This window comes from Hylobates moloch, unplaced genomic scaffold (assembly GCF_009828535.3).
Source record: "Hylobates moloch isolate HMO894 unplaced genomic scaffold, HMol_V3 SCAFFOLD_1, whole genome shotgun sequence".
NCBI lineage: Eukaryota > Metazoa > Chordata > Mammalia > Primates > Hylobatidae > Hylobates > Hylobates moloch.
Window position 1 is genome coordinate 165,806,789 of NW_026652276.1, and position 22,981 is coordinate 165,829,769.

General features: G+C 37.6%; 1 protein-coding gene across 8 annotated transcripts in view; it reads left to right on the forward strand.

The window, feature by feature from the left end:
• SGCE (sarcoglycan epsilon) overlaps positions 1 to 5,058 on the forward strand; it is a 70,647-nt gene extending 65,589 nt beyond the window's left edge. For 4 of the 8 annotated variants that reach the window (XM_058424545.1, XM_032761023.2, XM_032761024.2 and 1 more), the window contains 3 exons: positions 1,592 to 1,635; positions 2,504 to 2,538; positions 4,785 to 5,058. In XM_058424545.1, the coding sequence (XP_058280528.1) occupies positions 1,592 to 1,635; positions 2,504 to 2,538; positions 4,785 to 4,835 (130 nt within the window). In that variant the 3' untranslated portion in view covers positions 4,836 to 5,058. The remainder of the gene's footprint in view (positions 1 to 1,591; positions 1,636 to 2,503; positions 2,539 to 4,784) is intronic. The other 4 variants (XM_058424548.1, XM_058424553.1, XM_032761025.2 and 1 more) reach the window with 1 other exon arrangement.
• The last annotated feature ends 17,923 nt before the right edge of the window (positions 5,059 to 22,981 follow it).

The following is a 22,981-nucleotide window of genomic DNA, read 5'->3' on the forward strand; positions in this document are numbered from 1 at the left end:
GTTGCTTAGAGAGTGAGGATGCATAGGAAGGGGTTCTTGAGATTTTTTTAGTTAAAAATAATATGTAAAAAATTTTAATAACATTTCTTATGGGAATTTTTAAATTATAAGAGTAATACCTGTATGCTGTAACAAGTTCTGAGTTGAGTTTGTAAGAACAAATGGGAGCTGGTTGGGTACAGGACATGGTAGTAGCCATGGTGGTTGGTTGTTGGCTTCAAGCAGACATGGGGCACTCCATGTAGGAGTGAGATATATTGTGGCTTTCCAGGCCACATTAAGAAATCTGAAATTTAATCTGCAGATAGATACAAGGAAATATTGAAATATGTGTTATTTAAATGACATAATCAGATTTGTGTCTTAGAACAGTGGTCCCCAACCTTTTTGGCACCAGGAACTGGTTTCATGTCAGACTAGGAGTGGGGGATGGTTTGGGGTGATCCAAGTGCATTGCATTTACTATGCACTTTATTTCTATTATTACATTGTAATATATAATGAAATATTATATAACTCACCATAATGTAGAATCACTGAGAGCCCTGAGCTTGTTTTCCTGCAACTAGACAGTACCATCAGGGGGTGATGGGGGACAGTGACAGATCATCAGGCATTAGACTCTCATAAGGAATGCACAACCTAGATCCCTCGCATACACAGTTCACAATAGGGTTCACACTCCTATGACTGTCTACTGCTGCCGCTGGTCTGACAGGAGGCAGAACCCAGGTGGTAATGCGAGCGATGGGGAGCACCTGTAAATACAGATGAGGCCACTCACCTCCTGCTGTGCAGCCCAGTTCCGTGGCCCAGGGGTTGGGGACTCCTGCCTTAGAAGATCATTCTGACAGCAATGTGCAGAGTGGATTATAAGGGGACAAGAATGTAAATGAGGAAACAAGTCAATCCCCTTACAAGGATCTAAGTGAGAAATGATGATGGCTTCAACCAAGTTAGCAATGGAGATGGGGAAGAATGGGGCAGATCCAAATGAGACAAAAAGAAATGTCAAAAGTCCCTAAGTGGTTGAATGTGGGGACTGAAGGAGAGGGAAGGAACAAGGATGACTTCTGCATTCCACCAATGCATCTGGATGCATGGCCAGTGTCATTCCTGACATGAAGATAAAAGAGCACAGATGTTTGGGATAGTCAATGAAGATGGTTATATATGTTGTTCCGTGAAAATGTGTGATCTGGATCTGAAAGTGTATAGGTTAAGAGCACAAGCCACTGTGTTCACATCTTTACCTACCATGTCCTAGCTATGTGGCCCTGAACCTCCAAGGCTATTTCTTCACCTATAAAATGGGAAAAATATTAACACCTACCTCTTAGGGTTGTTGTGAGGTACTTTAGAGTATAGCCTGTAGTGAAAATTTCATGCATGTTATCAAATATTGTTAATTTTTATTCTCCTCAGACCTCAGTTTCCTCATCTGTAAGCTCATGAAAGGGGAGGGGAATTGTGCTGGATTACATGACTGGAGTCATAGTTTACCCGTAAAGTTTTTCATTCTAGTATGTCTGCTCTCTATTTACAAGTGTGTAAACAAACAGTTTTACTCAAAAATGTTCATCATTTCTAGGAACTTGCCACATCAGACTCAGATTCCCCAACAGCAGACTACAGGTGAGTGCTAAGAATAATAAATTGATGTTTATGAATGCATCTAATAGATTAAAAGATAATTATGGCAGTACATAATTTATGAAGCTTTAGCTTCACTAAATAAGGCAAAACACTTGTGTCATTCCTTAATCAGACTTAAAACCTCAGAATAATAGCTTAGATTATTACATAGATTGGCATCAGAATGATAAACACAGGGTAAATGATCTTAGAGCAAAAGCATCCATGGAGGTCCTGTCTAATTAAGGAAGACTGAATGAAACCCCTTTCCTTCAGTGAAGCTCCCTATTCTCCTTGGTATGAAAGATTCTTAGCTTGGATGCATCCAGGATTTGTCTCAGTAAGTGAGCAGCTTGAAACTGACTCTCACAAAAGGAAACCATTGTGGCTAATCACTGAGGCTTCAGGGGGATAAATGAGAAATGGCTGGCCTGGTTTTAAAGCCGCTTTAAAAAGCTGTTATAACATGACCAATGACAACAAGATGGCGGACAATTCTCCTTGGATTATTCTATTTCCCTAAGACTTGCTTTCTTTATTTCTTTCAAGTGTCCCTAAAAATTTTCCACAGCCAATTATTTCATTCATCTATATACTGAGTAGATAACTTATTCATGATTGTCTTCTAATTAGTGGTCGATTCCTAGTTCTAATTGCCAGGCAACCATTAATGCCTTTGTAGCTCTTTTGGAAAAGCAAGAGAAGTTTTAAAAATCTAAGTTGGGTGTGGAATTCTGAGTATGAATAGTGGCATTGTGGTAGGGAAACTATTAAGTAAGTCTCTTAAAAACTTCAGGCACATACAGAAATGTATTGGATGTTTTCATTCAGAAATTATCTTCTCTATTACTGCTTTCGTGAATTTAAGGAGATTTTCGTTTGACAACTTTTCAAAGATTTGAGGCAAGTATAATGAAATTGTTCATCAGATTTTAATTACAAGATAATGTTTATCAGAATTTTTCCCTACAATTTTGATTACTTGTTTTAATTAAATGCTAACATGTTTCAACAAGACTGTTCAATATATTGATGTGCTGGTGCTACTTTGTAAGCATTCAGAAGATTGATGAAGGAACAGACTTTGTTATAAAAATGAGTCACCTAAAGAGAGAAAAAAGATAAATGAATCCCTACTACCACTAATTTCATGGCTATTTTTTTTAAAGGAAAATTTCTAAAAGAATATTTCTACGATAGAAATGATAGAACTTCTTCGTTATTAACCATGTAGCTTCCATCTCTCCTAAGATGTCTATCTTCTGATTCTTAATTATTTCAGGCATGGAGTGAGTAGGAAGGAGGCAATTTCTAGAAAAACAGTAAATATTTATTTTGAGTATTTAAAAATCCAGATACTACTTACTTACCCACTAGGGGAATTAGGAAACTTGAGTAGATGATATTAGGGCAATTTGTTTAGTAGTCACATACATTTTTTAGCAAGTACTCTTGTTAACTTGCTACATTTTAGTAATACAGAGCATTTCCAAATACAAGGACAATTTATGCCTAAACAAATAAAAGAGCCAAAGAGTTTTCCTAGGGGATTTTAAGGTTGTTTAACCAAATTTATAAAATTATTTTTCTGAAACAGATTTTTAGGGAGCAGGTATTTTGCTTGAGTGAAGAAAGCTTTGCTCTCCTTTTTAGTTAATACTAGAGCCTATTACCTTCTTGTTTTCTTACATTTTTCTGCAATTTGGATCATATTATTGACTAAAGTACACTATCTCCTCTTGGTTGTTTTGTTGTTATTGTTTTTTTTAGTGAGTCCCCAAAATATCTTAAGTGCCAAAGGGAGAGAGACCACCCTAGCATTTTTTTATAATTATGAAAGATTGGTGTGTTTGTGCCTCTGGTACATTTAAAACTAAATGGAGGCTGGGTGCGATGGCTTACGCCTGTAATCCCAGCACTTTGGGAGGCCAAGGCAGGTGGATCACCTGAGGTCAGGAGTTCAAGACCAGCCTGCCCGACATGGTGAAGCCCCATCTCTTCTAAAAAAATACAAAAATTAGCTGGGCATGGTGGCATACACCTGTAATCCCAGCTACTTGGGAGGCTGAGGCAGAAAAATCACTTGAACCTGGGAGGTGGAGGTTGCAGTGAGCCAAGATTGTGCCATTGTACTCCAGCCTGGGCAACAGAGTGAGACTCTGAAAAAAACAAACAAACAAACAAACAAAAAAAAACTAAATGGACGCATGCCTCCTGGAGAGAAGGGCTAATGGGCAGTTTACATTCCTTATTTCCATTCTGTTCATTTAAATGAAAAAGTTTATTTCTCAATTTCTAAATTCTTCTATCTGCAAATGCATGGATTCAGTGCTGTTTATATATTTTTGTGAGTACGGCAGCTTTTCTTTTCTTTTACCCTGATTATCCTAATACTGCAAAGAGGCAGCTACATTTATGCATGATTATCATCAAACAGTAAATAGTTTTCCAAGTACCACAGAACATTATGCCCATGTCAGTTTTCTTTATGAAGGTAATTTAGGCACAAGAGTTTGCGTCTTGGATATCAAGTAATTTCATTTGTAGCTACCTATATGGAATTTATCAGGGGAAAGTATATCCTGAAGTTTTTTTTTTTTTTTTTTCATTTAGTTCCTTGTTTTCTTTGAAATTCCCATCAAAGCTTTAAGAAATGAACTAGCTGCTGGTGTTGTGTTCCTGGACTTGAGCACTAGCTGGGATAATAGAGCAGTTAAAAGCTGACAATCGCACTAACTTTTGGACTAGGCCCAAACCATTAGGTTTGATGCCCCTTCAGGTTTTCTCATTTTCTCTGCCCTAGCAGCCCACATGATATTTTTTTAAAAGCCATGATTAAAAGGTACAGTTATACATCCTGCAGTCAACTTCCATTCTTTTTGTTTATTGTGGGAGGAATTTTCAGACTGTACCTTTTGGGAAATACAAAATATTATAGCTCTGGTCCAAGAAGAAGACTGATTTAGAATTTTTTCTTTTGTTTTCTGTTTTTTAAAAAAACCAAATACAGAGAAATAATGCAATGTAATTATTTTACATTGTATTAAGAAGATGGAAACTTTCTCCTTGCCATAATTTGCTTTGCTCAAAATCTAAAAGTATCCATGCCCTGACTAACTCCTGCCCATATTCATTCTTACACATTGCAGGTAAATGGTATCCCTGAAGAAAGAAAACTGACTGAAGCAATGAATTTATAATCAGACAATATAGCAGTTATATCACATTTCTTTTCTCTTCCAATAATGCATGAGCTTTTCTGGCATATGTTATGCATGTTGGCAGTATTAAGTGTATACCAAATAATACAATATAACTTTCATTTTACTAATGTATTTTTTTTGTACTTAAAGCATTTTTGACAATTTGTAAAACATTGATGACTTTATATTTGTTACAATAAAAGCTGATCTTTAAAATAAATATTATTAATGAAGCCTAATTACTGGTGAAATTTACTTCAATAAAGTATTTGCTTCCTATTTAGTAGAAATCTTTTAATCGCTAGAAACAGGTTTATGTGTTCATTCTCATTCCACAAGACTTTATTTAGTGCTTCCTATAAATATATAAAATGCCTGTGCCTCAGTGTTCCAGTTGAGCAACCCATTTAAATAATACTTTAACTCTTGTGGCCTGTAAATCCTGTTGTTTTATATACCACTTGGAGTGTTTTCGAATAAACCTAGTTTTATGGATTGTGAAACTGATGACACCCAATCACTCAGGGCAGCCCAGGTTGCATACTTACCTGACTTCATAATCAGATATTTGGTGGTTTTTTTTTCTTTAGCTACACCTACTGGAATGGGAGGATATTTGGATCTAGAAGCAAGATAGGAGCTGTTACACAAAAAGAGAATAGTTACTGCTAATGTGACATCAGTTAGCTCCAAAACCCCAGAGTACCTTGCAGTAACTCTTTTATCTTCAAGGCTCTATAGTTTTGGCCGGCTTCACACATCTTGGATACTACTGGATCAGTGTGGCTATCACATCACCTGACAGGACAGCTTTCCTTGCAGACTGGACTAGCTGGAAAACCTTCTCTTAATCTACTTTGGGCAAATTTTTGTGTCACCTATTAGGTGGCCAGAGGTCACAAAAATTCCGAAATCCAGAAAGATTCCCTGTTAATGTTAGGTACCGTAACTTGTTTTCCACTTAGGGAGAATGGTCTGTCATATCGTTGACATTAGAACCTCCCTCTTCTTTCTAGGACAGAGGATGTAGGTTCTCTTATTTCTTAAAGACGTATCTCTTACTCTAATTTCTTCCTAAGTTAACTAAGGCGTTGCCACTTGCTGTTCTCCAGGAGTAATCAGCTTGAGGTTGTAAATGTATTGCATCAGAGTCATGGCCTAGGAGGAATGCAATGTTGTCAAGGCTCCAGAGGACCAGATTTTGGCACAGACGCAGAGTAAACAAACTGTTGCTCTTGCCAGGTGAAATCAAACTGCTTCTAATAGTCCAAGTGAGCAAGAATAAAGTAATGCACGATCGACATATCATGGACTATAGATCAGAAATCAGGAACTTTATTCATCTATTCTGGTAAAGAAGCCATTTGGAGATTGCAAAGTGCAGTTGGAGTTAGCATTGGTTTTTGCACTGACCATATTGAGGTATTGAATGGGGAGAGAAATCATTGGCCAGCATCTTACAAATCTTTAATAATAGCTTTAATCACTGCAGTTCCCCATGAAAAAGTGATCTTGCTTCTGACTTAATATTTTGATGGGGAAAAGAGTCCAGATAATTTCCCCTTGGTTGATGCTACCCTAATAGTCCTTAAGGACTATTAAGGTTTTTTGTTGTTGTTGTTGTTGTTTTAACAAAGTGAGGATTCTGCCACATGCTGAGGATTTCTTTTCTATCCCAACTATACTCTCCTAGTGGGCAAATGACTATATGGTAAGTTTTGGGTCCTGATGGTAAACTTAAAACACCTTTTCAGTTAGCCAGCATAATCCCTTGCCCTAAAATACTGACTGTAGTGGTTCTCTACATTTTCAGGAATTCAAGTAAACTCAGATTTAGATTCCAAATAATTCCTAAAAGTTTGTGGCTTTTCCATCCTCCAGGGTATATTTACCCATATACATGACAGCGTCTCTTTGAGGAAGGTCTAGGTTCAATTTCCACATGGTGTGTACCTAAGGTTACAAGATCTCCCAGGTTCCAGGTTCCACAGGTTCCATGTCTATAAATTGATTCTTTAGAATTGACTAAGGGACCATGATTCTTTTAAACATTGACCTTAGTAAGGCCTTCTCCCACCAAACTTGTGTGTTTATTTCTATCCCCCTTCAGTACTTGGAGGCTACATCAGTAATGGTACTGGGCAGTGAGCAACAAGGAATTGTTGATCTTTAGACAGAAGTGCCAATGGCAGTAATGAAATTGAAAGCCCCTAAACATTTATTTAGGTCAAAATATGCATTAAAAATTCACATCTGTAAGTCTACACTGATGACAGAAAAGAGCACTAAGTAAAGCTATTAAGGCTAAATTTGAGGCTAAGAGAATACTTAGAAGAAAATTAAATAGAAAATAACATCAAGGTCAGTGCCTCCAAGTACATACATAGCAAACAGGTGAGGTGAGTGACACTTGGGATCAATGGTCCAAGATCTCAGCTATTCTCATATCTCGACCATACCAATTAAGGATGAATAAAAGCCTTTAAGCAAGCCATCCAAAAATAGGGCAGCTTCAAAAATTTGCATTTCAGAATTTCCTATGAAACACCGCTACCATTTGCTTACTTACTGAATGCCTAATATGTTACTATAAGTCAGAGAGTGTTCTAAGGATGCAATGGTGAGCCAAATTAGACATAGGCTTGTTCTCGAGGAGTTTGTATTCTACTGGAAAAGACAGATATTAAGTCATCGTACAAATAAATGTAAAAAAAAAATACAACCGTAATAGTGATAAATGCTATGAGGGAATGTAATTGATGCTATAAAAGTTTATCACAGCAGGACTTGACCTAGTCAGCAAGGTCAGAGAAGCTTCCCTAAAGTTTGGTTGATACCAAAAGAATGAGTAGTAAATGCTAAGATGAAAAGAAACTATCAACAGAGTAAACAGACAACCTACAGAATGGGAGAAAATTTTTGCAATCTATACATCTGACAAAGGTCTAATATCCAGCATCTATAAGGAACTTAAATTTACTAGAAAAAAAAATTAAAAAGTGGGCAAAGGACATGAATAGACAATTGTCAAAAGATGACGTACATGTAGCCAACAAACATGAAAAAAAGCTGGCCAGGTGCAGTGGCTCAAGCCTGTAATTGCAGCTCTTTGGGAGGCCGAGGCGGGCAGATCACTTGAGGGGTAGTCAGGAGTTCAAGACCAGCCTGGCCAACATGGTAAAACCCCATCTCTACTAAAAATACAAAAATTAGCTGGCCATGGTAGCAGGCACCTGTAATCCAAGCTACTTGGGAGGCTGAGGCAAGAGAATCACTTAAACCCAGGAGATGGAAGTTGCAGTGAGCCGAGATCGTGCCACTGCACTCCAGTCTGGGCAACAGGGCGAGAAAAGCTCAACATCACTGATCGTTAGAGAAATGCAAATCAAAACCACAATGAGATACCATCTCACACCAGTCAGAATGGCTATTATTACAAAAAAGTCAAAAAATAACAGATGTTGGCAAGGTTGTGGAGAAATAGGAATGCTTTTACACTGTTGGTGGGAGTGTAAATTAGTTCAACCATTGTGGAAGACACTGTGGTGGTTCCTCAAAGACCTGGAGACAGAAATACCATTCAACCCAGCAATCCCATTGCTGGGTATATACGCAAAGGAGTATAAATTATTCTATTATAAAGATACATGCACGTGTATGTTCACTGCAGCACTATTCACAACAGCAGAGAGAGAGAATCAACCTAAATGCCCATCAATGACAGACTGCATAAAGAAAATGTGGTACATATACACCATGAACTACTATGCAGCCATAAAAAGGAATGAGATCATATCCTTTGCAGGGACATGGATGGGGCTGGAGGCTATTATCCTTAGCAAACTAATGTAGAAACAGAAAACAAAATACCACATGTTCTCATAAGTGAGAGCTAAATAATGAGAACACACGGACACATGGCGGGGTAACAACACACACCGGGACCTGTTGGAGGGCAGGAGATGGGAGGACAGAGAGGATCAGGAAGAATATCTGGTAGGTGCTGGGCTTAATACCTGGGTGATGGGATGATCTGTGCAGCAAACCATAGGGCACACGTTTACCTATATAAGAAACCTGCACATCCTGCACATGTACCCGAGCTTAAAAGTTGGAAATGAAATTAAAAAAAATGTCATTTGATGTCAATTGAAAGAATGAGAATGGAAGTCTGCCTGACAACTAGTGTTGGGCAGTGTATTAAAATTGGCATGGATATACAGCCAGTGAGATTTTAAGTTGGTACCACTTTCCTGGGAAGAGACTTGACAATACGTTCTAAGAGCCTTTAAGCTTGATTTCATATGCACCAAGCAATTTCTAATTTAAGTTTGGATTCTCATGTTTATCTCTTTTGAGGAGACACAGCACTGGTCATGGCACTAGGAAAGTGATATTTTTCACTATATATTTAAAAATTGGCCTATGTGTCTATGTGTCTAATGTGAGTCTACCCCTAAATGGTAGCTTTCCTTACGGGATTTTGGCAAAATCAGGCTCTTGATCCTGTAATACCAAAAGCCAGCCCATGGACTATGGTTAATTGAAGGAATAAGTGTTCCCTGGAGAGGACTCTTGACAATGATGCAATTGATATCCTTTGCAACACCTTGGCTGATTACTCCCTGTTAATTCAAACTGCAACAGAAAATATAGTTTATTTGAAAAGAAACTAAGAGAATGATATGTTTCAGTGCTGGTATGCGAAGAAGTATTCCAAGTATGAGCAAAAGGGCAGGGCAGGAGTAAACACTATGTGCATTGTGAAATAATTGGTGGCTTTGCAGCCTAAGATGAGTAGCCTCAGGTGACAAGTGACTCAAGAGTTCTAAGGCCATCAGTTGGAACAAAGGTGATTTTAGAAAAACAAAACTAACTGAACTTGTGATGGTGCTAAGATTAGGAAAGTTATATCCTGACTTTATTTGCAATGTTTTAATTTTTTGTAAGGAAGAATGTAATCATATCTTACTTGAGTAATTAGAAAATCTTCAATAAAAATTTAAGGAAATGTCAAAGGAAGAAAATGCTAAGATGATGAAGAAAAAATATTTGAGGCAGATAGAAGAGAATTATTTGAGCCCTTTTGGAAGAAGAGATCCTAGTGAGTCTAGAGTTCCATTAGAAAGTCCAATGTAGCCACAGTAATGAAGACTAGGCAAGGGATGGTGAAGTATAGGGGAAGGTGAGACCCAAGGTAGGCCAAAACCATGCATGAACCTAAAGGAGAAAAATAAAGTCTGAAGGATGTTAAGAATGAAAAATGGGATGTGGTCATATTTGACCTTTTTATACGTACAAATAATCCAACAATAATATAGGGAACAGATAGAGCAGTTGGGCAGAATGGGTGTGGTTATACCAGTCTGAAATCTATTGTAGATGTAATTGGAGAAATGGTAGCTTTGACTAGGATAGTGGTGGGAGACTCAAGAGCTATTTAGGAGGTAAAAAGGCAGCAGTTGTTGCTACATTGATTCTTTGGAAATACTGTTGAGGAACAGAGAGGAGCCAATTCTGATGTGTGGGTTTTTCTTGGTCAAATGGTGGCAATTGTGATAGACAACAGACAATAGTGGATGAGAATCAGGATTGAGGAAACGATATGAGCTTAGTTTTATGCAAAGTGAACTTCAGGTACCTCTGAGAAAACCAAAATTAGTAGGCAATTGAATATATGAATTTGAAACTCAGAGTAGAGGTTCGGGCTGGTGCTATGATTGGTAAGTCATCTGGATATGGGTTTTTACTGAAACCACAGGATCTGATGAGAAAACTAGTGCTCATTTTGTCATCTGAACATTCATGCAGCAGCTAAAGTGTGTCGCAACTATTTCTCCAATAGCAAAAACGATAAGGTACATGAAGTTGGATATTTGCCAGAATCTAACGATCAGAAAAAGTCTGAGATGGTATTTTATTAACATTTCACAAAATTAAAATACAACGTTACTTATTATTTTTGTACAAATTTTATTACTTTCTTAATAAATCTTACATTTTTAAAGGTTGTTCATTTGCTCCAAGGATTTCTGTGATCAGATCATCTCACTTTGCATTCAATTAATAGGGTGCAGTTCATTTTAGGCAGTTTATCATGTAGTTTTCATATTATGTTTAATTTTTATGTGATTAAGATTATTACCTTAATTTGGGAGTCCATGCATGTACCTAAAGCAAATTAAATGTTAAGACAATAAAGAAAGATTGAGATAACTGGCCTAGTAGAATAACATACCCCCTTTCCTTTTTTTTTTTAAACATTTAAAAATGTTATTGGATTGAGTATCAGGGCCCTTTCATTCATTCATTGAGTGAATACTGACTTAGGACCTTTTGTGTTCTAGGCATTGAACTATGCACTGGTGAATAAAACATAGTGTATTATGGAAGATAATGAACAAAGTCTAGTAGACTATCTGGTACTAGTTGGTGCTAAGTAAATATTTGTTGACAGAATTAACCTAATGTCTAATATAAAAGTTATGAAGGTTAAAAAAACATTGGAAATAAAGCATTTGAAGTAGAATAATAACATGCAATTTACATTTTTAAATTACTCTGGGTTTGTAAAGATGGTAAAGACAGAAAATTCTCTTCTCAACAAATAAGAAAACTGGTAAAAATTGTCAGCACTAAAAAATGTAAAACTCTAGAAGTTAACCAAACTTTGCTACACTTTTAGCAATCCAGGGTGGGTTTATTCAGGAAAAACAGTAGAATCTTGGTAAGAACGGCAAGCTTCATGGCACTTTACCTGGCCCTATTCTCATCTTTCCCTCTCCAGCACCATAGTAGCTTTGAAAACATTCTGCAATCATGGTGAAAAGCAGCTGTTTGGTAGCTCCCAAAAGAGACGGAACAAAGGTAGAGTTCCTTCTAAGCCTCTAATGAAGAGAATTGTCATTTTACCTGTCTGGTAGTTCCCTTGATGACCCACTTGCAAAGTTGTCTTTATTTGACCTGACTCAGAGCTCTCCCTGGGGTATTTTTGAAAACACAGGCAATTTATAAACTTTCCAGCTGCCTAAAATTGTGGATAACAGCTGGGACAAACAATTGATTAACCAAAGAACTTATCAGGAAAAGCTTAGGGAATGAGATTTCCATAGAGGCTTTGAAAAGTTTCATTATCTTTTTGGAATCTACACATGAATGTGTAGGGCTGTGTGACTGCTCAGTAAAGACCTAAGAAAGTCCTATGCTCTCACCTTGGGATAACCCTGAGTCTCTGTGCAATCAGACAGTGAATGCTAACACAGAGCTATCAACTGCCTGTCTCAGTTTTTAAAGCATTCCCCAACATTCACACAGAACTCCTTTGCAAAGGCATGTAAGAAAATATCTGCTTAATTATTAGCTGACCACTAAGATAACTAAGCGGAGACTTCAGTGGCTACACATGACAAAGAATATGGACTTTATAGGATTAGTTTACAAAAGTCACAAAACAACGCTTTGGGGAGCAGAAGTGGGGAGGATAATCTGATTTCCAGGATCACCATATTACTTAAAATATCCAGTTTTCAAAAACACACAAAACCACATATAAATGTGCAAAGAATCAAGAAAGCATGGTCCATACATGGGAAATAAATCAATGAATAGAAACTGCCCAGGAAACATAGAAGTTGGACCTACTAGGCAAGTACTTTAAATCAGTTATTTTAAATATATCTAGAGAACTAAAGGAAACTGTGTCTAAAGAACTAAATGCAAGTATGAGACTAATATCCCAACAAATAGAGAATATCAATAAAAAGATATAAATTATAAGAAACAGAAATTCTGAAATAAACAGGAAAATAACTGAGATGAAAACTTCACTACAGGGGCTGTATTGGGAATTTTCAATACCATACTCAGGTTCAATGATTCACTGGAAAGACTCACAGAACTCAGACACTGCCATATTCATGGTTACAGTTTATTACAGCAAAAGGATATATCACAGTTGACAGAGGGAGCAGTTACATGGATTAAGTCCAGGAGAAATCAGGTTCAAACTTCCAAGTATCCCCTCCCAGTGGAGGGGATGCCCTTAATTGTTCCAGCAGGAATGTGTGACTACACATGTGAAGTGTTACCAGGAAAGCTCACCTAAGCCTTGGTATCCAGAGTTTTTGTTGGGGGTCAGTCACGTAGGCATGCAGTGCCCATATGAATGACCTCAGCTACTCAGACTCCATCCAGTCTTCACCACAGAGCAAAACCAGGCATTCATCATAAATCAATTTTCTAGGATAAACTTATCCAGTCAAACTGGTACAGTGTAGCCCAAGGGCTTAATCATACAAAAACAGGTGTTTACAATAAATACCATAAATACAGCATGGTTCAGGGCTTTTGGCATACAGAAACTCATATCAGGAAGAATATTCCAAGGGCTCAGAGGCTACCTTCCAGGGGCCAGCCAATGGCCAGGCCTGAAGATAAACATTTCTTTGAAATGTATAAGATTTGAGCAACCCAATCCTCCTGCCCAAAGATTTAACAGCAGATTTGAGCAGGCAGCAGAAAGAATCAGCAAACTTGAATATGGGACAATTGAGGTTATCCAGTCTGAGGAATAAAACGAAAAAAGAATGAAAGTAAATAAATACAGCTTGAGAGACCTGTCTTACTCCATAAGCATATCATCATACGCATAATGGGAATCTCAGAAGGAGAAGAGAGAGAGAGCAAGAGACAGACAGGAAGAATACATCAAGAAACAATGGCCAAAACTTCTAAAACTTTGATGAAAAACATTACACATTCAAGAGCTCAATGAACTCCAAGAAGCACAAATTCAGAGATCCACACTTAGACACATGATGATCTAACTATTGAAAGACAAAGACAAAGAAAGACTCTTGAAAGCAGCAAGAAAAATGTAATTCAATATGTGCAAGGGCTCCTCAACAAGATTAACAGTAGATTTCTCATCAGAAACCATGTAGGCAAGAAGGCAGTGGGATGACATATTCAAAGTCCTTGGGAGAAAAAAATCATCAACCAAAGATTTTATATCCAGCAAACTTATTTTGAAAAACTGAAGAAGAATTTAAGACATTCCCAGATAAACACAAACTAAAAAAATGCTAGAAAGCCTGCCCTACCAGAAATATTAAAGGGAGTCCTACTGACAGTATTAGACAGATCACTGAGGCAGAAAATTAACAAGGATATTCAGGACATGAACTCAACATTGGACCAAATGGATCTGATGGACCTCTACAGAACTCTCCACCCAAAAAAACAGAGTATGCATTCTCATCACTACATGGCACATATAATTGAACATACAACAATCTTCAGCAAATGCAAAAGAATGGAAATCATACCAAACACTCTCTGGGACCAGAGCACAAAGAAACAGATGTTAAGACTAAGAGAATCACTCAAAACCATGCAATTACATGGAAATTAAACAACATGCTCCTTAACGACTTTTGGGTAAATAATGAAATTAAGGCAGAAATCAAGAAATTCTTTAAAAATAATTAAAACAAAGATAAAACATACCAGAATCTCTGGGACACAGCTAAGGCAGTGTTAAGAGGCAAATTCATAGCACTAAATGCCCATATCAAAAAGTTGGGAAGATCTTAAATTAACAACTTAACATTACAACTGAAAGAATTCAAGACGCAAGAACGAATCAACCCCAAAGCTAGCAGAAGACAAGAAACAACCAAAATTAGAGCTGAACTGAAGGAGACTGAGACATGAAAAACCATTCAAAGATCAACAAATCCAGGAATTGGGGTGTTCGTTTGTTTGTTTGTTTGTTTTGAGATGGAGTCTCCCTCTGTCACACAGGCTGGAGTGCAGTGGCGTGATTTTGGCTCACTGCAAGCTCTGCCTCCCAGGTTCATGCCATTCTCCTGCCTCAGCTTCCTGAGTAGCTGGGACTACAGGGAACCGCTGCCACGCCTGGCTAATTTTTTGTATTTTTAGTAGAGACGGGGTTTCACCGTGTTAGCCAGGATGGTCTTGATCTCCTGAACTCGTGATCCGCCCGCCTCGGCCTCCTAAAGTCCTGGGATTACAAACATGAGCCACCACACCCGGCCCAGGAACTGCTTTTTTTTTTTTAAATCATTAAGATAGATGGTTGCTAGCTGGACTAATAAAGGAGAAAAGAGAGAAGATCCAAATAAAACAATCAGAAATGATGATGGGAATGTTACCACTGACCACAAAGAAATAAAAATAACCATCAGAAACTACTATGAATACCTCTATGCACACAAACTAGAAAATGTAGAAGAGATGGATAAATTCTTGGACACATATATCCTCCCAAGACTGAATCAGGAAGAAACTGATTCCCTGAACAGACTAATAACAAGCTCCAAAACTGAATCAGTAGTAAGTAGCCTACCAACCAAAAAAAGACCTGGACCTGATGGATTCACAGTCAAATTCTATCAGATGTACAAAGAAGAGCTGGTATCATTCCTATAGAAATTATTCCAAAAAATTAAGGAGGTGGGACTCCTCCTCAACTCATTCTATGAGGCCAGCATAATCGTGATACCAAAACCTGTCAGAGACATAAAACAAAAAAGAAAACTGCAGGCCAATATCCTTGATGAATATTGATGCAAAAATCCTCAACAAAATACTTGCAAACTGAATCCAGCAGCACATCAAAAAGCTAATCCACTGCAATCAAGGTGGTTTCATCCTGGGATTCAAAGTTGGTTCAACATACACAAATCAATAAATGTGTGTATGATTAATAAATATTAATGATGAATATTTGATGATGAATAAACAAAAGTGCAGACAAAAACCATATGGCTATCTCAATAGATGCAGAAAAGGCTTTCAATAAAATTCAACACCACTTCATATTAAAAACTCCCAATAAACTACGTATTGAAGGAACATACTTCAAAATAATGAGAGCCATCTATGACAAACCCACAGCCAACATTATACTGAATGGGCAAAAGCTGAAAGCATTCTCCTTAAAAATCAGTACAAGACAAGAATGCCCTCTCTCATCACTCCTATTCAACATAGTACTGGAAGTCCTAGCCAGAACAATCAAGAAAGAGAAAGAAATAAAGGGCATCCAAACAGGAAAAGTGGAAATCAAACTATTCTGTTTGCAGACAAACATGATTCTACATCCTGAAAAACCCCATAGTCTCAGCCCAAAAGCTCCTTTCACTAATAAGCAACTACAGCAGTTTCAGGATGCAAAATCAATGTACGAAAATCACTAGCATTCCTATACACCAACAACAGCCAAGACACGAGCCAAATCAGAAAGGCAATTCCATTCACAATTGCCAGAAAAAGGATAAAATACCTAAGATACAGCTAATCAGGGAGGTGAAAGATCTCTACAGTGAGAATTACAAAACACTGCTCAAAGAAATCAGAGAAGACACAAACAAATGGAAAAACTTCTCATGCTCATGGATGGGAAGGACCAATATTATTAAAATGGGCATAATGCCCAACGCAATTTACAGATTCAATGCTATTCTCATCAAACTACCAATGACACTCTTCACAGAACTAGAAAAAAACTATTTTAAAATTCATATGGAACCAAAAAAGAGCCTGAATAGCCAAAGCAGTCCTAAGCACAAAGAACAGTGCTGGAGGCACTGTGTTACCTGACACCTCAAACTATACTACAGTGCTACAGTAACCAAAACAGCATGGTGCTGGTACAAAAACAGGAACATAGGCCAATGGAACAGAACAGAGGATATAAGCCTGCACTCCTATGACCATCTGATCTTCAACAAAGCTGACAAAACATACAATGGGGAAAAGACTCCCTATTCAACAAATGGTGCTAGGATAACTGGCTAGCCATGTGCAGAAGATTGGAATTTGTCTCCTTCCTTACACCATATAAAAAATCAACTCAAGATGGGCTAAAGGCTTAAATATAAAACCCCAAATTATAAAAACCCTGAAAGACAACCTAGGCAATACCATCCTGGGCATAGGAATGGACAAAGATTTCATGACAAAGACATCAAAAGCAATCAAAACAAAAGCAAAAAATTGACAAATGGGATCTAATTAAACTTAAGAGCTTCTTCACAGCAAAAGAAACTGTCAACAAAGTGAACAGACAACCTACAGAATGGGAGAAAATACTTGGAAACTATGCATCTAACAAAGGTCTAATATCCAGCATCAATAAGGAACTTAAACAAATTTACAACAGAAAAACAAACAACCCCATTAAAAAGTGGGCAAAGGACATAAATTGACACTTTTCAAAAGAAGACATACATGTGGCCAAGCATATGAAGAAAAGTTCAATATCACTGATCATTAGAGAAATGATCAATGTACAAAAATCACTAGCATTCCTATATACCACCAACAACCAAGCCAAGTCAACAAAAAAACATAATCCAACTATATGTTGTCTTCAAGAGACACAATTGAGATTCAGAGACTCAAATAAGTTGAAAGTGAAATTACAGAAGAAAAGATATTCCAGAAAAATGTTGACCAAAAGAAAGCTGGAATATGATATCAGAAAAATAAACTTTAAGATAAAAATTATTAGCCAGGCATGGTGGCTCATGCCTGTAATCTCATTCAAATTTAGGAAATCTAGAGAGTCCCAGTAAAATACTCCAGGAGAAGATCAACCCCAAGACACATAATCATCAGATTCTCCAAGGTCAAAATGAAAGAAAAAATGTTAAGGGCATCCCATGGATTTCATGGATATTAACTTCATTAGACAAAAGCCACAATCCCAGATGTTTCTGAGAGAATTCCTTCTCTATTTTGGCCTCCTGCTGAGGGACACCACTTTTATGTTTCCTAGAAGCCCCCTAGTTTGGGAAGATCTGTAAGGCACAACCTTAATCTCTTATAAGTGTCATTTATACAACTTCATCTTCTGACCATTTTTTTTTCAGGTTTTAGTAAAAGGTTGTACAGTCATACACTCGACCATCTTTTTGTGCCACACTTTTGGCAGCCATTTCTGATTCTAGGCTTATTTTGCTACACAGAGAAGCTGGAATTTTAAAAGTCATACAGTCTTGGTTACTTTTTGTCTCCTTTCTCTCACTTTTTACTGTAAGCAAACCAGGCATATCTTCAATATCTTGCTTGGAAATATCCTTAACTACGTATCTAAGTTTATCATTTGTGAGTTCTATTTCCAGGAAACAATTTCCCTAAGCTTTCTACCACTACATGACAAGAACCTCCCTTCATGCAGGTTCAAATACTGTTTCTTATTTTCTTTTGAGCCCTCACTGGCAGCACCCTTAAAATCTAAATTTCTACTAAAAATAAGTTCAAGGCAGTTTAGGTTTTCTGGATCAAGATCCTCATAGTTATTACATCCTGCAGGGGTGGGGGCAGTGGGGAACCTGTCAACTAAGAATTCTATGTCTGGCAAACTGTCCTTCAAAAATGGGGATGGGAAGTGTGTGACTGGACATGGTGGCTCATGCCTGTAATCCCAGTACTTTGGGAGGCTGAAGCAGGAGGATTGCTTGAGCCCAGGAGTTCAAGATCAGCCTGGGCTACATAGGGAGACCTTGTCTCTACAAAAATTAAACAATTAGCCAGGCATGGTGGCATGGGCCTGTGGTACCAGCTACTTGGGAGGCTGCAGTGGGAGGATCACTTAAGCCTGGGAGGTCAAGACTGCAGTGAGCTGTGATTGCACTATTGCTTTCCAGCCTCGGTGACACAGTGAGACTCTTGTCTCAAAAAAAAAAAAAAAAAAAAAAAAAAAAAAGAGAATTTAAGATATTTCCAGATAAAGAAAAGCTGAAGCATTCTCTTACCAACAGACCTGTCCTACAAGAACTGCTCAAGGTAGTACTTCAGGGTAAAGGACACTCAACAGTAACTCAAAGCCATATAAAGAAATAAAGATCTCCAGTAAAGTTAACTACATCAGCAAATAAAAAAGCTGATACTATTGTAATTTTGCTTTATATCTCCACTTTTTATTTTCTACATGATTTAAAAGACAAACGTGGGCTGGACATGGTGACTCATTCCTGTAATCCCAGCACTTTGGGAGGCCAAGGTGGTTGGATCGCCTGAGGTCCAGAGTTGGAGATCAGCCTGGCCAACATGGTGAAACCCCGTCTCCACTAAAAATAGAAAAATTAACTGGGCATGGTGGTGCACATCTGTAGTCCCAGCTACTCAGGAGGCTGGGGCAGGAGAATCGCTTGAACCTAGGAGGTGGATGTTGCAGTGAGCCAAGATCACGCCACTGCACTCCAGCCTGGGTGACAGAGGGAGACTCCATCCCCGTCCAAAAAAAAGACAAATGTGTAAAACATAAATCTATATTATTGGACACACAATGCATAAAAATGTAATTTGTGACATCAATAACACAAAAGGGGATACAGCTGTATAGAAGCAGAGATTTTGTATGCTATTGCAGTTATCAATTCAAATTTAGGATGTTAAATGAGTTCCATAGTAATAACAAAGAAAATAATTATAGAAGGTACACAAAAATAAGTGAGAAGGGAATCAAAACCTTTCACTACAGAAAAATCAACTAAACATGAAAAGAGGCAGTAGTGGAGGAAATAGGGGACAAAAAAAATAATAAGACAGGCAGAAAATAATTAATAAAATGGCAGAAGTAAATCCTTGTATTTTAAATGGAATAAACTTTGCAATGAAAAGTCAGAGATTGGGCCAGGTGCGGTGGCTCACGCCTGTAATCCCAGCACTTTGGGAGGCTGAGGCAGGTGGATCACAAGGTCAGGAGATCAAGACCATCCTGTCTAACATGGTGAAACCCTGTCTCTACTAAAAATACAAAAAATTAGCTGGGCATGGTGGCGGGCACCCGTAGTCCCAGCTACTTGGGAGGCTGAGACAGAAGAATGGTATGAACCCAGGAGGCAGACCTTGCAGTGAGCCGAGATCACACCACTGCACTCCAGCCTGCAGGACAGAGTAAGACTCCATTTCAAAAAAGAAAAAAAAAAGTCAGAGATTGGTAGAATGGAGTTTTTTTAATGATCCAACTATATGCTGTCTACAAGAGACACACTTCATGCCTGGTGTGGTGGCTCACACCTGTAATCCTAGTATTTTGGGAGGCTGAGGTGGGAGGACCACTTGAGGCCTGGAGTTTGAGACCAGTCTGGACAACATAGATAGACTCCTATCTACACAAAAAATTCAAAACTAGCCAAGCACAGAGGTGCCAAACTACTTGGGAGGCTGAGACAGGAGGATTACTTGAGACCAGGAGGTTGAGGCTGCAGTGAGCCAAAATTGCACCACTGCTCTCCAGCCTGGGTGACAGAGTGAGTGAGATCCTCTCTTCTTAAAAACAAAATATACTCAGATTTCTGAAATTTTTTTTTCACTTAGCAATATTCCTTGGGATTTTTCCCTAGGAAATTTCCCATAATCTCCCCATTCTTTGTTACCACTACATGGTGTTATATAGTTATGGTTACCACATCATCAATCCACTATTCCTTTATTGATGATATTAGTTCCAATTACAATTATCAATTGTACAATCAATTACAAGTAATACTGCAGTGAATGACCTTATTTATATACCCTTTTCCACCAATATGAGTATAAGTTACCAGATGTGGTATATGCATTTTTTATTTTAATATGTATATCTAGAATGCCCTCCATAGGGACCCTAGGAATTTATATTCCCACAGCAATGCATCTGTGCTGTCCTGCCATAACCTTCACTCAACACAGTGTCTTATCAACTTGTATCTTGTCATATATTTAAAAGGCATTAATATTTCCCTTTCTGTGAACAGTTTGCTTATACTGCTTCCCCTCTGTCTTAGTCCATTTGGGCTGCTATAATATATACCAGAGACTGGGTAGCTTATGAACAACAGAAATTTATTTCTCACAGTATGGAAGGCTAGGAAGTACAAGATCAAAGTGCTGGTAGAGTTGATGTCTGGAAAGGGTCCATTTCCTGATTCCTAGATGGCCATTTTCTGTGTCCACACATGGTGGAAGGGGCAAGGAAACTCCCTGGGGCTTCTTTTATAAGGGCAATAATCCCATTCATGAGGGTTTGCCCTCATGACCTAATCATCTCCCAAAGGCCCCATCTCCAAATACCATCACATTGGTGATTAGGTTTCAACATACTAATTCATACACATTCAGACCATAGCACCCACTTCACTTATCTGTCGTTTGTTCTTTTCTCATCAATGCCTAGGAAGTCTTTGTATTTTGGGGAGATTAGCCTTTTGTCTATAAGATACAAATGTCTTTTCTCAGTCTATCTTTGGATTTACTTGTTTTTGCTTTGCAAAAAAATGTTTTCTAATATAGCAGATTTTGTCAATCTTTTATGACTTCTGGATTTTGAATACTTTTTGAATAAAGAATACTTTATCATTCCAAAGTAATACGGGATATCATTTGTAGTTTTTCTATACTTTTATGATGTATGGTAGGGATCCAACTTAATTTTGTTTAAAATGACAAATACTTCTTGCCAGTATTATTTATTAAACAATCCATCTTTTTGCAACTGACTTGAGTTACTACCTATAGCATATACTAAATTCATAGACATGTATGGGACAATTTATGTACTTTTTACTCTGTATCACTAGCTATGCATGCATCAGCTCCACACAGTTTTAATTAGAGAGGCTTTCTATTATATTATGTCACACAATGTTATAAAATAATACATTTTTATTTCTGGTGAAAGTACCCTCCCATACTGCTCTTCTTTTAAATCAGAGGTTTTCTTGCACTTCTTATTTTTCCAAATATAATTCAGAATAAGCTTATTTCTTTAAAAACCTATCAATATTCATGTTGGAATCACATGAACTTTATAAGTTAATTTAGGATAAATGTTAAAGGAATATATATTTCCATTTCCTTATAATGTATAAAGGAACTCTGTAAGAATACATAAAAAGATAGTAAGACTGGCTATGTGTAGTTGGGGAGTAGCAGTCATGGGAACTAGGCAGATAAGGAATTCTAGAGGAAAAATAAAACTTTTCACTATCTGCCCTTAATATTTTATTTTTGAACCATCTAAATATATTCCCTATTCAAAATACATACATAACAAGGAAATAATAAAGGACCTTGCCTTTGAAAAAAGCAGCTAGCAGGCATAGGCTGGCAATAGTAGACATTACTATTTCGGTTCTCTCCACATAGCTTCCCTGGTATTTTAAAGATGACCAGAATGTTGAGAGAGAGGGGCTTACAAACTCTCTGGTGTCTTCTTTCTGAAATCCCCTTACTGCATTGGTATTTTCAAGGCTAGTACCTTGCCAAAAATGAAGTGTACACATGCTTCATGAGGTAAAAAATGGGCTCATGGCAATTTTCATTTTTGTTTCAATAATATGTCTTTCTTTTACATGGCCCTACTCAGATAATATTAGGATTCTGAAGAAAGATAAGGTAACCACTGGTATGACAGAAGCAGGGTATAGGAGGCTCAAATCAATAGAAAATAAATAAAAACTAGGCCATTTCAACATGTTAGAAAAGAGAAAAATAAATCACTATAATAAAGAGCAGTCAACAAAAAATACATATAAAACAAGATGGATGAGTACTAGCCTCTGACAATCATGAAGCAAAATCTGGCATGTGGGTGTGAACTCACAGACTTGGTTCCAATAGGAAATAAATCTGTAACAGAAAGATTTAAAAAAAAAAGGATGGAAGCAGTAAGACTAAACATCACAGTTAGCAGAATAAATGTGAAAGTGTATAACACCCCTGGTAAATATCTGGAGTATAGCTATTCTGTTTGGATGATTGAGAGTACAAATTGAAGTATAAACTGCTAGAGGATCCCCCAGGGTTAGGAGAAATATTTCTGCATGCTAAAAAGCCTAACCAGAAGAGCCATCATACTGCCACACCATGATGAGCCAAGGGGTAGATAGTTAAGACCTGGCTAAGGTTCTCCTCAGGAAGAAACTGAATTTGCTCTTAATCACAAACAAATGGTCAATTGAGGGCCCAGATTTCTGCTCCATATAGCACAGACTCATAAATTTTACTCTGTTAAATGTTTAAGGAAGGTGTAACCAAAAGCCCACTATGGCACATTTGAAAAAAACAGAGAGAAAACTCAATAAAGCTTCCATTAGAATGCCTAGCTTTAAGCAGTGTTGCTTCCTGAT